The 15076-nt window shown below is 39.8% G+C and overlaps 1 protein-coding gene across 1 annotated transcript in view; it reads left to right on the top strand.

Annotated features, from left to right (window-relative positions):
* The window catches only part of KCNK9 (potassium two pore domain channel subfamily K member 9), an 87495-nt gene extending 82493 nt beyond the window's left edge, over positions 1-5002 (top strand). The window contains exon 2 of the mRNA XM_058833118.1: positions 4161-5002. Coding sequence (XP_058689101.1) covers positions 4161-5002 — 842 coding nt within the window. The remainder of the gene's footprint in view (positions 1-4160) is intronic.
* The last annotated feature ends 10074 nt before the right edge of the window (positions 5003-15076 follow it).

Here is a 15076-nt window from a genome sequence, read left to right as displayed (position 1 = left end):
GCTGCTTGCTTCCCTTGCCTACACCTCCCTGCAGTTCTGCTTGGTGTCTGTAGCCCAGCTGTTCCATGACTGGGAGGAGATGGATTTTGTGGTGTATTGGTGCTTCACAGTCCAGAACTGGAGTAACAGTGAAACATGACATTTCTTTGTGCCAAGCAAGTCTTCCTGGTGCCAACTCAGATGAGCTCTGTCTTGAAAGCCTAAGCAGCTGGGAGGCATTTGGGAAGTGAGGCAGAGTACTGATGACATTTCTTCCAATCAGGGCGAGAGTTATTTAGACTTTCCTTGATCATTCAAATGATATGTCATTGAACACCACACAAAACTGCCTGCTGTGGTCACACTGCTGTATTGTGGTACCTCAGCAAACCAGTTACTTCATTACTGTAGGATGGGCAGTGTTTGCTTAGGTGTGGTCCAGTGTAAAGCTCCAGCTACACCTTTCTCCCTCTTCCTCTGTGGCTTGTTAAGGGATGCACTTCCTGTACCCAGTGCTAAGGTCTTCTGTTCAATCTTTCTTCTTCACCACAGAAGAGAGAGAAGCCCTGATGTCATCATTAACATTTCTGTTTTTCTTTAGGCCTTCTGTTTCTTAATGATGACACAAAGTCATCTCTTTATACTCTGCTAAAGGGCAGTGACATTTGTGTAGAGGAAATCAGGGAGAATTTTGGTAGCTGGAATCTGCTACCAAGGCAGTTGCTTCTGCTTCTGCCTTTACTTGATGCAAGTAAAACCCAAATACCTGGAGACTGACTCTGTCACCTGTGTCCTTTCCCAGCACTATTGCTCCTTTGTGCCTCTCTTCCTCTGGCAATTATTCACCTTTCCCTGTTTCCCAGAGGCAGTCTCTGATGTTAAGAAGACAGAGGTTCGTTTTAGATTTGAAAAATACTGAATTTCAGAAAACATGGACTGCTGCAGTTTGCTTTCCATGTAATACTCTGTTCAGTGCTGGATAGATCCTGAAATGCATATGGAATGGAGAGTTGGGTCTGTGGTGTATTTTCACACCCCTCACTTCAGAGTGTTTAAGGCAATGTTTAAGTCTACTCCTTAAAATCATGTTGTATAGGATAAATATGTGACTAATCCTTTATACATTAATCTATTTATAGAGTCTTATTCCAGATTCATGAATAACAATTCTGTTAAATTTCTGTAAATAAATCTGCTTCTTTACCCCAGATTCATGGTAAAAATACCGTAAGAGACATTTATCTAATATTGTGGAATATCACTATGACTTGGGGCCGAATAGAAGTCAGAATTTCTGGATTTTCTATCTATGTGAATTGGAGGGAAAGTAAAGCCTGCTTTACTTTTACTCTGGTGTCTGTGCTTCCTTATCTGTAAAACAAGGATACGGATATATTTGTATCTTATGGGATATACAGTTACAAAGTCTGGGACAAATTTTAGAAATTCAACTGTAAGATAGCATGCAAGCACATAATATTAATGTTTTATGATGTCCCTAAAACTGTTTCTTGGGGATATCTTTAATGAGAATGATATAGGGAGATCAAAAGAAACCTTTTTTCACCCCAAATATTTTTTTTAGAACCCAAAGTAAAAGTTGTTTCCACCAACTGCCATCTCTTCAGCCATCTGGAAAATCACATTTTCTGAAGCTTTCCTTCTCTTTATCATCTGTAACTAAAGCTATAAAATAGGAAGATGTCCCTGGTTTAATTAACACCCCTGTAGTTCAAAAGCTGATCTTAGTAATGAGAGGCAATTATAGCCTTTATTGAGGGATAGTCAGGTGGAACTAACCCAGCAACAATCTGGTGAAGAAACTTTGCTTTCCAGGTAATTTGGAAACTGCTTTTTATGATGAACAGACTACCTGGCTCAATATAACAGGTGAATATCTGTCATTTATAACCTGGAAAAGAACCTCCTATTTTGAGTTTTGTGCTTCATTTGTAAAGTGGTTTTTACAATCCATCCATCAACAAATATCAACTGACCTAAGAATAAACCTTTTGCTTTTTGAAGGGGATTCTTGCTGGTTTTCTTCTTTTATTTTCCTTGTCTGCTCTTGCTTTACATTTTGAAGGTTGTATCATGTTCATATTTTAGTTCTAGTAAAAGTGCAGACTCTGAGATGCAGCCCCATCCTAAGAGGAAGCCAGAATTCTGGGTTCTGCACCTCAACACTGGTGTGGCAGAGCTACAGAAGGTCCAGAGAAGGATATGGAAATGATCAAGGAAATGTGGCTTCTGCTCTATGTTTAAAAGACTGTGGCTTCAGTTTAGACAGGAAAAAGCTGAGAGCAGAGATAAAGCCGAGCTTAGCTGAAAACATGAGGGTGGTAGATAAGGAAGATTTAGAACTTCAATTCTGTAACTAAGGTGTTCTAGCTGAAACAAGGAGATAGCCTTGAAATTAAAATGTACCTTTTTGCACAGCAGATAGTGAACTTCTGGAATTTGTTGCCACAGGAAATTGAGAAGATGTGCAGTTTCAAAAAAGAATTACACAAATTCAGAGCAGCAGGTCAATGACCTGAGTTTAAAGGTGACGGGCAGGGCTCCTCAGTGGTCCTGCTTCAGTGGTATCTCATGCCAGGTCTGTCCTCCAGCTTCAGATCTGTGAGAGTGTGGGTCTACTGAACACCCTGTGTTTTATCTGCCAGTCACCTATGGGTATCCTGATATCTCAGGGATCTAGTATAAAGATAGAGGATTCTTTCTGGAAAACTGATTTAAACCCCCAGTATCTCCAATGCAGGCATCTATACTGGAGACAGTCACTCAAGGTTACTATCATCATTAGGATATCTTCATTTGGCTGTTTACAGGTAGTTCTGTGCCAGTGCTGTGGGTGTCTAAGTTTGCAGTCAACAGATGTCTAGTCAGTCTAATGGGGACCTAATGAACATGATCAATGAACAGTTAGAACTGTCATTTCATCTTGCCAGACTTGGGATGGTCAGTGAAATAACTCATTACTGCCTGTTTTCTTAGAATTTTTGTTGACTATAATGGGAGTTTGGACACATAGAACACATGCAGATATATAAATGTAGGTATATTAATCTTGAACAGAGTTCTGCCCCAAGATTTCTATTATAATGATTGAAGAGAAATAGTTGCCTCCTGAGAATAACTAACTGACCTGTTTTAGACACCTCTGTGTACACAACAGGAACTGCTCTTGTGAAGTTTGTAGTTCTAGTCACCGACTGTAAAGGGGAGTCTAGATGGTGGTAGCCACATAGTGAATGGACACAATGGCCAAGTGGGTCCCAGCCATCTCATTTTGGAGACTTTGGTACAGTCTCTTAAAATCTCAGCTGTAAGAAATGTAGATTTTTAAAGCAATGTAATCTGAGCAGCTGTAATTATAATATCTAAACAGCCTCCTGCTTATGGTTTGATTTAGAATAAAGGCTTAGCCGTGATTTTACCATCTGAAAACTATGCTGTGAAATGTGGTATGTCCTCTGTCCTTGGATTAGTTTAACATCCTGATAAAACTGCCTTTGCCATACTAACTGTCAAAGCTGTAAAACTATGGCACAAGCTGGTAAATTGTTTTTTCTTCCAGTAAGTAAAGATAGAACGGGCATTAAATCCCTAAATTCCTATGGTGTTCCAGCAATGAGTCACTTTCATTAGGTGTCTAGGAGGAAGGCTTATTCAGTATGGGGGAGTTTGAAAAGGAATTTCTTCGGCTGAGGGGCCTGTGGATGTTGTTAATTCCATTCTGTCAGCAGACACAAAATTTGGATTCCGTCACTGTACTCTGGTTTTGGGACAGAGCAACACCAGCTACTCTCAAAAACACTCTGGGAAAGTCCATCTGTTTCCAAAGTTTCTGCTATTGCCTGTGACACTGGACAGACATGAAATTTCTTCAGTTAATCCTTGTGATATAACCTTGTTTAGGAGACTCAATGTTGTTTGAAGTAGAATGGGTTGTGCATTCTTTCACCTTTCCCACTCCTGCCTGAATGTTGTTATTCTGTGCCTTATTTACTGCAGACACAAGGTGTGGGTGAGGAGATACGGGAAGACCGTGACTGCAGTGTCCCTGCAGCTTTGGATCTGGCAGTGGCCTCAGAGCGATTTGTGTGGTTTGCACGGTGGGGGAGCCATGGCCACCACCTGCCCTGCTGACTGTCCTGTGTTTCCATCCCCCTTCCCAGGTTACGGACACGCTGCCCCAGGGACGGACGCAGGGAAGGCCTTCTGCATGTTCTACGCAGTCCTGGGGATCCCACTGACACTCGTCATGTTCCAGAGCCTGGGCGAGCGCATGAACACCTTCGTCAAGTACCTCTTGAAACGCATCAAAAAGTGCTGTGGCATGAGGAGCACCGAGGTCTCCATGGAAAACATGGTCACTGTGGGTTTCTTCTCCTGCATGGGGACACTCTGCATTGGAGCAGCAGCCTTTTCCCAGTATGAGGAATGGAGCTTTTTCCATGCTTACTATTACTGCTTTATAACATTGACTACGATAGGGTTTGGAGACTATGTGGCCCTGCAGACCAAAGGGGCCCTTCAAAAGAAGCCTCTCTACGTGGCTTTTAGCTTTATGTACATTCTAGTGGGGTTGACAGTCATTGGGGCATTTCTAAATCTGGTTGTTCTCAGGTTCTTGACCATGAACAGTGAGGATGAGAGGAGGGATGCCGAGGAACGGGCGTCCCTGGCAGGGAACCGCAACAGCATGATTATCCACATCCAAGAGGACTCCCAGCATGGTCGGCCACGGTACAAGGCCGAAGTAACAGACCTTCAGTCAGTTTGTTCCTGCATGTGTTACAGGTCCCACGAGTACACCAGCCGGGTGGTGTCCCACCAAAATTCGTTCAGCTCGAAGCTGAACCCCCAGTACTTTCACTCCATCTCTTACAAGATAGAGGAGATCTCGCCAAGCACATTAAAAAACAGCCTTTTCCCATCTCCTGTCAGCTCCATCTCACCTGGGTTGCACAGCTTTACAGATAACCACAGGCTGATGAAACGGCGAAAGTCCATTTAAAGGGATTTGTCTTATTTTGCTTTCCTTGTTTTTTCCCAGTTCTTTGTTGTTTTGGGTTTTTTGTTCCTTGAGTGAGACGGAGCGAGGCCAAAGGGAGTAGAGCAAGCCAGTCCTCCTCTGAGACTCAGCTCTTGAGCATGAAGCATGGATTATTACTGTTCCAGCAAAGTATGCCTTACATTACCCCCTTGGTGGATGTCAGAGGATTCAAGGTGACGTGAAGTGGGTACCAAATCCAAAGTTGCACACACAGCTGGGAGCCTTCATGTGCCACTGGCACTCCTGACCTAACAAACTTTTTTCCTCACGAGCAGGTTGCAGTGTGTGTCCGTGTGCCTGTGTGAGTGCCGGGTGTGTGTGCGTGTGTGTGCGCGTGCAATTCCACAATCAGTGCCATGTGACAAAAATTAAAGCATCAGGTATTATTTTTCCTTTTGCCCTTGAAGCAATTGTGTTCCAGCCTGCTTTTTTTAGATTGCTTCCAAAAGGAGCGGGGAGGGTGGGAGGGGAGCCAATTTGTTTTAATTTTTTTTTTTTTTTTGCCAAGACAAGCATGCGCCATAAGCAGTCAATATACCAGGTGTATCATGGCAAATTTTTTAATGCTAGATTTTAGATTGTATTAACATTTAAAAAAAGGCAGGAGAAGATGGATCATTTTAGCTTGCCAGTTCAAAATTACAAAAAAAAATAAAAATAAAGCATGCACTTTTTAAAACTGGTATGCATAATAAAAACACAAGAAAAACTAGCAATGGAATTAATAATCAAAAGCAAATAATCATATTAATTTAACTATATTTAATTTTATAATTTTCAACTGTTCCAACAATTTACAAGCAGAATTTCTAGGATAAATTGGGACAATTGTTGGAACAGAAGAGTGTATTTTGTTATTTTAATTTTATTCATAAATTATTATTATTATTATTATTATTATTATTATTATTATTATTATTATTATTATTATTATTATTATTATTATTATTATTATTATTATTATTATTATTATTATTATTATTATTATTTTGTGCAGTAATTACCTGCATGAATAGGATTTATATTTTTTTTTTTGATTGCTTGGTTAAGATGGGTATAAATAGGAGGATGTATATTTTTTCTTATATAATAGTGACAGGGCATTCCTTGTTTTAAATAAAAAAATAAAGATGATTGTCTCTAAATGCTTTTGATTTGTAAATAATGGAAAGCCTTTGTTGGTCTCAGGAAGAATTCAAGGGACAGTATCTTGTGTTTGGCTCACTGGGAACTTGTGAGATTAGATGTGATATTGCTTTTTTTGCTAGGCAAAGGCAAAATGCATTTAGCAGTAACAGGCAAAAATAGCTTTACTCCAGTGTTTGGAAGGTAACAGCGGGAGCAGTTGTGCTGGCAAGTTGTAGTGGAGGATGTTGAGACCATGTCATAGAGTTGTTCCTTGGACATTGTCCATCTCTCAGTTGTTCATCTGGACCAAACAGACTTTACAGAACTTAATTAGGGGCCTAATCCAGCTCCCTTTTAAGCGAATAGGAATTTTCAGTGATTACATGGGATTTAGTGCTTTTGGAGATTTATCTTTGATTTTACAAGGGTAGGACTGGGAGTTTTATGAACCCACACCTTTGTCTCTGATTTAATTCTATCTTTTAAATCACTTTCTGTGTTAATTTGCCATAAAAAAACACATTTCTTTTTGGCACTAATCACCTCCTGCTGATTCTACCATTTTGTGCTCTCAGTGTAAAAGCAATAATCCTTTTTTTATCCTTAAAACTAGATGGTGTGTGCCCAGCTCTGAACTCTGTGTGCTGATGGATGTTGATACCCTCTCAAAGAGGCATCTATAAAGATCTGTTAATAGGGAGAAATAAGGAGTGTCATTCTTCCTCTGTTGTCTTCACCTTGGTTTTAAATTATTAGCTATCAAACATGCTCATGTTCTCCACACCTGTCTTTCCATAAGTAAATGACAAGCAAGTTATCCATGACTTTGACTCTGTTCAAGCTTCCTTTGGGTATAGAATTGCTGTGGCATGAACTCCTCCATTAAGAGTGGTGAGGAATTAACAGGATTCTTAATGAGGATGGATGAGGATGGACTTTTTCAGAGTAATGTGTGGGGCATGCTGGGTGCATCAATGCTGTGCTGCCAGTACCGTGTCCTAGGGCAAATGCTGATGGCAGAAGGATCAAAGCAAGAATACCTAAAAAAGTAGTTTCAGGATGTGTTAAACCACCTCAGTGTTTGCCACCTCAAAGCTGCTTCCCCTGACAGCCCATAGGGTTCACGGTGCTCTCCAAATTCACTTTTTTTCATCTTTGCTTGTTGTCCCAGAAGTGCAAATAAATGTATATCTCTTTTCCTGCTATGGAGATAAGGAGTATGCATGGAATATGCACCTCTGTATCATGTACAGCTCATGTATCATGTACATGGGTGTTCACTGGAGAGAAGCAGGAAAATGTTGGTGTTTTGCAGAATTCCAGTTGAGTTCTGTGCTTGGCAAAGGAGAATTTTGGTAACAGGACTTTTAACAAAACCTTCAAAAAAAAAAAGAAGTTGCATCTTATAAAACATTGCACAGTTTTATTTCCTCTTTTCCTTTAAGCAAAGAAGAAACTATTATTTCTGCTGCATATAAAAATCATCTTTAAATATCCTATGAAACATGTTGAACTGGAGAGGTTGAAAACTTTACATAGTCTAGCTGATTTCTTACTAAATCTTCCCTCTGGAACCATAAATGAAGAGTTACATTTTAATACATGGATTTTTTAACCAGGGGAGAAACTTACCTCAGCATGTCAATGGGTTATCTGCCACTTAGAGTCTTTGTATTAAAACTCAATGGCTTTATAATAGCTCTGTTTTAGCTTAGTTGAAGGTTTTAGATGTAGTTGAAGAAATCTATGTATGTTGATAAGAAGGAGCCAGAGTAGATGTCCGTATCCATACTTTTAAATTTAAAAGCTATAATGAGTGTGTATGTGAGAAAGTGTTTTGCTTGAATGTATTGGCATTCCTCGGGATTTTCAAATACTCTTATTTATTTTATTTTCTGTCTGAAGAGTCCACAGTTCTGTCCAACCTGTATTTTTGCCACACATGGGATTTTGAATGATTCATTTGCAAGGAAACTCTTGCAGGATTTTGTCTTGTGAGCAGCCAGACACAGGAGCTCTCATGTGTGCACATCAGAACACGAGGCAAAATCTGCCTCTCTCCTTAGTTGTTTTCATGGTTCTTGACTGATGTGTGAATAATGGCTTGGGCTGTCTGGAACTGGAACAGACTGAATCATGAAAGGGAAGCTTCTGTCCAAAGTTAATCCCAGCTTTTCACTTAATACCAGCTTTTCAGTTAAACATGAAAAATCTGTCAGTGAAAGGTGAGCTGACTTTTGTCAGTTCTGTCTCTGATTTCTTATTGCCCTACATGTTTTCTTCTCACAACACTGCTTTTCACAGAATATTTTCACTAGTACATTATTGAATTTACTCCACTTAAGATATTTTCTCTCTCAGAGCAACTTCTCTTGCTCGATACTCACTCTTTTGAAATTCAGCTATGAGCAGGTAGTAATGGTGCTGCTTATGACTAGACATCCTAATGTCTGCTATCACTTTGTGATGCACTCTCATTCCCCAGAGTCTCATTTCCCCTACCCTTCCCTATTATTAAGCATTAGAAATAATAATAATAAATCAGATTAGTCTATTTATGTCACACTAATGTGCTCTTCATCAAAACAACACAAATTTAGCTCCCTGCTGTCAACTTTGATTATATAACAACCCTATTATCCTATAATATTTCATATTATCATCAAAGGGAAAAATCAGTTTGATCAGTGAAGCACCAAAATAGCTTTGACTGAGCATGCTGTGGTAGGGAAACAAGAGGAAACTTAATTGAACAATGCAGGCACAAGTCTCCACTTGGTCTTCTTTATTGAGTAAGGAATATTGTGGCTGATCTAACAGGCAGTGCTTTGCCAGAATTTTGTACATGCACGTGCTTTACAGGGATGCCTGTAGTGGGACAGCCCTAGAAGGGGTGTTTGGATGTTCCTTCAAGAGTCCAAAGTAGCTTCTTGGTTGTTAATGAATGAAGATGTACAGAGTGACCTTCAGCAATAAAATGCTGTTTGAACTCTCTGTAACAGCTCATTAGGATAAAATAGACATTATTAAAAAAAAAAGAAAAAAAGAGAAAAAAAAGAGGGAAGCAATGAAGTTAATCTACTGTATTGTACATTTTCTCATTAGTTCCCTAGTGCTTTGATCAATGAAATGCCAGGGCAGTAATCAAGATTATTGTGAATCCAACCTAAGCAAGGTAATTCCTTTTTTTCTTTGACAGATTTGGAAGTTTTTGTTAAGGAAAAATAAAGCTTGATTTGTTGCTAAAAGCTTAAAAAGGAGCAATCAGTGGAACAAAGATGGAGTATAAAAATGTTCCAAAACTATTTGGTGTGTGCAGACCAGAGGGCAGGGGTTTGGGTAGAAGTTGCTTTCAGTTGAAGTTTATGTCCTCATTTAGCTTTATGTAATATTCCTGTTAATATTAAGATCTAATTAAGGCAGTCATTTAAAATCTTTATGAGGAAGCTAGATGAGAGAGACGTGCTGGAGTGTGTCCATTACACTAATGTTATGGACTTTCTCATGCATATTTCAACAAGACACCATTACTGACTGGAATATTGCACGAATTACAATGAGACTTGCACCACTGCTACTTTTATCAACCAGAGACCTGTAACAGTCACAGAACTGGAAAAGAAAATAATGCCTTTCTGACCAGCCTGCTGTCATCTAACTTTTATTTAAAACTTTATTTTGGGAACTTCAGCAAGATAAATTGTATAAAAAGGATTGGCTATCATAACAATTCACCAAAATTGAAACAAAAGGAATAATAACATTGGACACAGAGAAATTGATTATGGATGGAAGATGCCCTGGGACTCTTATGCCAGTTAGTCTGAGATCAGAGGCTGAATCAAAACATGAAAAAGTGATGAAACCCTTTGCCAGAATGCAGTTTTCAGTTCTTTAAGATGCATATAATGAATATGGCAAAGGAAATTTCACCCCCCAAAAAAGTAGTAGGAAGGCAAAAAAGAAAGCTGGGAAAAAATAAATTGTTCTCAGAAGCTGGAGTAGTTCTGCTGTTTCCAGTTGAAATGGCTGTGAGGTGATGCTGAAGGACTGTTGAGCTTCCATCTGTATAGAATCAGTCTGGGAGACTGACTGCCCTCTGCTCAGTCAAGGCCTACCCCAGTGTTCCACTGATAACTGCTGATGGAGAGATTCATGGAGCTCCTGACTCTCCAGTCAGGTTTTTGCTGCTGTCTCCATTTAAAACAAGATTTTATTCAGTCAGCCCATCCTAAGCAGTGCTGATCTCTGGGATATATTATGTCAGTGATGCTATTTCCTGCTCCTGGTGCTCCCAAGTGCAAGAGGAGATGAGCAAATTCTCTCCTTGCTAAGGCCTGGGTAGGAAGGGCCTTCCTCTGAAGCCAACTGATCTGGGTGCTTTGCAATGAGTCCTGGTTTATACCCTTCTCCTGAGACAGGAATGTGAACCTTTATTCTGTTTACTGCTAGATATTCTATCAGTGCCTCCAACTACTTCTCACCATGAACAGTCTTTCCTAAACCTAAGGGAAAGCAGTAAGACCTAAAACCAACAGTCAACCTGTATAATTTATGCAGCTGTATTTTGCTTTATGGAATCCAGTCATTCAAAGCTGCTTGTTAATTTTAGGCTGGAAATGCTATCCCTGGAGCCTTCAGCTTTCATTTGTCTCTCCTTCCATGGATATTGTAATTAATAAATATCCCAAAGCCCTCCTTCACCTTGTTTTCTGACAGGGTAAGGAGTGCTGCCATGTATTAATACCCACAACAGATTGGGAAAAAAAAAAAAGGAGGGGTAATGGGGGAAAGATTAATGCTGTAATTTTATTGGTAATTAATATTCACAGTTCCAGGCTGTGTTGTCTTTTAGTTCACTTTGAGAAATACAGAGCAAACAACAGGATGATAACATTTATCATAGCTGGCAAATTCACAAGTGGAGCTGGCAAATATAATAATTGAAACTATGCTCCATAATGCATCTTCCTCATGCATGAGTTCTGATACCACCATCCTGGCTTTGATTCATTGTTTATCTGGCCTGTGGAACAGCTTGCAGTAATTGCTGTATCCAGAGCACTACACTTGAGGCTAGAAGAGAGATCCATTTCCCAGACAGCCACCCTCTGGCTTTCTCTACACTCTCTCTCCCCCCCCTTTCACACTCAGACATTAACTCATTAGCTTGCCATTTCATGGACGTATGTTCAGGCCCAAGATCGCCACATTCTGTACTCTGCCCCCTCATCTATTAATGAAAAGCATTATGCTACACAGCTACACCCTGGGGAAGGAGATGTTCCTCTCCAATTATGACTGACAAAAGAAATCTACAGATTGATTAAAAGCAATATGTAGGGAATTAAGTAGGAAATGCAACGTGCATAACCTTGAATGGGTGAGTTTCTTCCCTGGCTGGGATGCAGTACATTATCCTATGAGGAGAGCTTTGGAGTGTGTTTGTTTGGGAGAAGGCCATCAGGAGAATGGCCAGCACAAATTATATAAGCAGGTAAAGAGCCACTGTTTTTTGGCTCGTTGTCTGTAGATCACTGGTGAGGTCCATGGTGAAGTTTCAGATTAAGAAAGAGTCATGGCCTTCTGGCTTTGTGTTATTTTCTAGTCATCTGCCAGCATCCTCCCATGCGGGAGTGGCAGGAGGTGTGGGAAGGATGGACCAGGGCTGGTTCCTAGTGGAGTGGATTGTTGTAGTGAGACCATCTTAGCAACACTGATGTCAAAGTGAAAGTAGGGAAAATTGTATCCTAGAGCACCTTCCCTCTCCTATTCCATGGAAGAGATCAATTACACCAACCCTCCACTGCCTGCAGCAAATCCAAAAGCTGTGGTATCCTTGTCCATATTTGATAGCACCTCCCTAGAGCCATAGGAATATGTGGGAAGTTCTGAGCTCTCTAGCTGAGCTCAGGAGGTCAAAATATAGCAAAGAAACCTCTTTGTTTTGACTGTGTTTGGACAGTTTCTACATGTCAAAATGTCATCAAAACCGACCTTTAGAGAAGTAACATGTATTCATTATTGCTGGCTCTCCCTGCAGAGTGGGTATGAAGCTCCTTAATCATAATTATTGTTCAGAGGATAATTAATCTGATAAAAGTATTTAATTCGATTATCTGAAGTCGATTGTGTAAGTGATTATGGCCTCCCAGAGTCTGAAACTGCTACTCTACCCTGCTCTACAAATGATTTCCAAAAGGCCTATTTGATAATAACACTACTGACATGGGGGTCATGCCTCAGCTGCCCTATTGACAAGCATCATGGCATCTTGACTGGAAATGATCTTGGAAGAATCTGGGGAAGCGATTTTAGCTCAACACCAATGCAGCAAAGCTCTTATTTCCCACGGCATTCAGGGCTGATATCTGACTTGTGCACTGGGCAAGAGCTCAGGGCTAGTTTTGCCTTAGGGTTTCTCTTTAGAAACCAAGAGATGGAACTTGGGTGGCAATGCCTTCAGACAGATCTACAGGTGTTTGTTGTAATGCTTCCTGTGAAGTATCCACCACATTTATGTCACTTTTCTGATTTGAAGCTCTTCTCAGAACGCCTTCTGAATGGTGAAGTGGGTGGTTTGAAATTTCTTGTTTCATTGTCTTCATTATGGCAATCATCCAAATGGACATGGGGGCCAGGTTACAGCAATTCATTGTGGTTGTGACCACCAAAACTTTGGCAAATTCTTCTGATTTCTCTAGCAGCTGCTGTCTTTCCAAAAGGTTGGCCAAGTGTGACAAAATACTTGTATGTGAGATCCTTCTAGCAATGCATTAGTTGCAAAAATCTTTTATCTTCACTGTACATTCCTTTTGAGTTCTTCAGCGTTGAAGCTCCAGCTGCTCTATGGTGTCTGATATTTCCATGCAATTTGTCTTTTTCTCTGAAGAATTCATTACTGCCATGTATGTTTTCCAGAAGAGATCCTTTTTAGCCTGTCTTCTCAATTCCCAACATGGAGAGACACTGCAGTCAGAGGCAGCAGTGGGAAGTTCCTGTTGATTGTTGATATTGTGCCCTTTTTATTCTCTTGGGAAGAGCAAAATCCTGTGTTGGTCAGTGACCAACACAACCAGTGTGCTCAACACAACTTAATGATTTTCTCATGGCAATTTCCCTCCTTTTCAACTGTTCAGCTGCATTTACATGGTGGCAGATACTTTCTAATAAAGTCTTAGAAGGGATGCAGGAATAGTGCAGGAATATTATCTGGCTGATTGGAGGACAAGTGTAATACCTTCATAACAAGAGAGGGATCCCAGCATCCAGGTCACAAGAGGTTTAATTCAGTTAATCTAGTAGTTGGGTTTATTAAGTAATTTCTTGGGTACCACTCTGTACAGTGCTTTTTTGGACTTTGACAAATTTGGTTAATGCACACATTTAGTTTGGGTGTAAGTACTGTTGGGTTGACCTCGTCTGAAAAAAAAAGCTAATATATGCTTCAGAAAGAGTCCTGTCTACTACAAACCTTTGACAACTAAGAAATAAACAGAAAGTATGAGGCAATGGCTTTTTCTTTAGAATGCAAACCTAATCTGTCTTTTACAGAATGTGCATTTCCTATAATACAACCAATAATCCACCTGTTTTTGTTTTTTTGATATTTTTTTTATTATTTTCTTTTTTTATTTTTATTTTTTGCAAGGTCGGGAGTGAACTGTGGAAGAAAAAAAATGCTTTTTTTCCTCTTCCCTTGACTTGTTAAGATTTGTGTGGTTGTTTGTTGCCATTGAGGAGTATCAAGTAAAACTTTTGATCCTAGTTGACATGACGGCAAAGGAAATTAATTGGAGCTGGATAGGTCAATGGGGAAAGGGAGGGGGGCTTAACAGTTGTTTCCAGTAGGCCAAAAGAATGTGGATACTGTCTCTTCAAGGTGCAATTTCTTACTTCAACAAACTGTTCATCTATGAGAAACAGGGATAAAAGTGTTCAATTTGGGACCTAAGGAGTTTATATGGAAATTCTTGGATTTCTTCCAAACACACATACATGTTGAAATTAAATTGTGAATCCTACTTTGGAGACTGAGCCTTCCTGCTCAGACAGAAGCGTGCGTGTATGTGTGTGTTTGTGAGTGTGTGTTGATGCTGTGTCTCTTTTGGATCTCTTGACACTTTTTGGTGCATTTTTGTACTTCTCTGAATGTGCATATGCGGACTTACCGACGGTGTATTGACGGCATTCTAAAGGCCCTCAACAGCCTGAGATAAAGCAAAAATCTAAATTTCTACCCTGGTTGATACATTTTCTGTGCAGCACACAGAGCATTAGGAGCATCTAGAAAGAGGAGCTGCTTGGCTGTGGAGACTGCACTTGGAATTTACCTCCTGGAAGCTGTTTTCTCTGCTCATTTCAGACCTCTAAACTTCAACATAGTTGTTGAGCTGGTCCTAGCAAATGAGAGTGATCAGGTCATAAGCATCAAGATGTGATTTGGTAAACCAGTGATAACTTGATTACAAAGAACCAAATTAAAGACTCTTTTGTGTTTTCATTTCTTTTCCTGGCCTTCTCCGTCATGGGAGAGGAAGCCTTCACACATGGCCTTAGAATGCCGTACTGGAGTCAGAATGCAACAACAGTCAAATGAAAATAAGATGTATTGCAGCTTACTTAAAGAATGAAAACTGTATCACACAAATGTTTACAAGTCCAAGTAGACAGCGAACCCCTGTACAATATGTAATTTATGCAAGGGATTGCATCTTTTTTTTGTAATGAATGCACTACGCAACCCTGTATATATTTTACAATGTCTTTACAGAGAAAAAAAAAAAAAAGAATCATTTACTGTAGTGTTGTAAAATAATGCACTTTTCTAATTTTTTCATTAAAAATCCTATGGCACGTTTTCAAATGTATATTGTTTCTTTTATATTGAATGTGGAAATGTTAACT

Source organism: Poecile atricapillus, chromosome 2 (genome assembly GCF_030490865.1).
Source record: "Poecile atricapillus isolate bPoeAtr1 chromosome 2, bPoeAtr1.hap1, whole genome shotgun sequence".
Taxonomy (NCBI): domain Eukaryota; kingdom Metazoa; phylum Chordata; class Aves; order Passeriformes; family Paridae; genus Poecile; species Poecile atricapillus.
The sequence above is the reverse complement of the archived record's forward strand: the minus strand, read 5'-3'. Positions and strand labels throughout refer to the sequence as shown.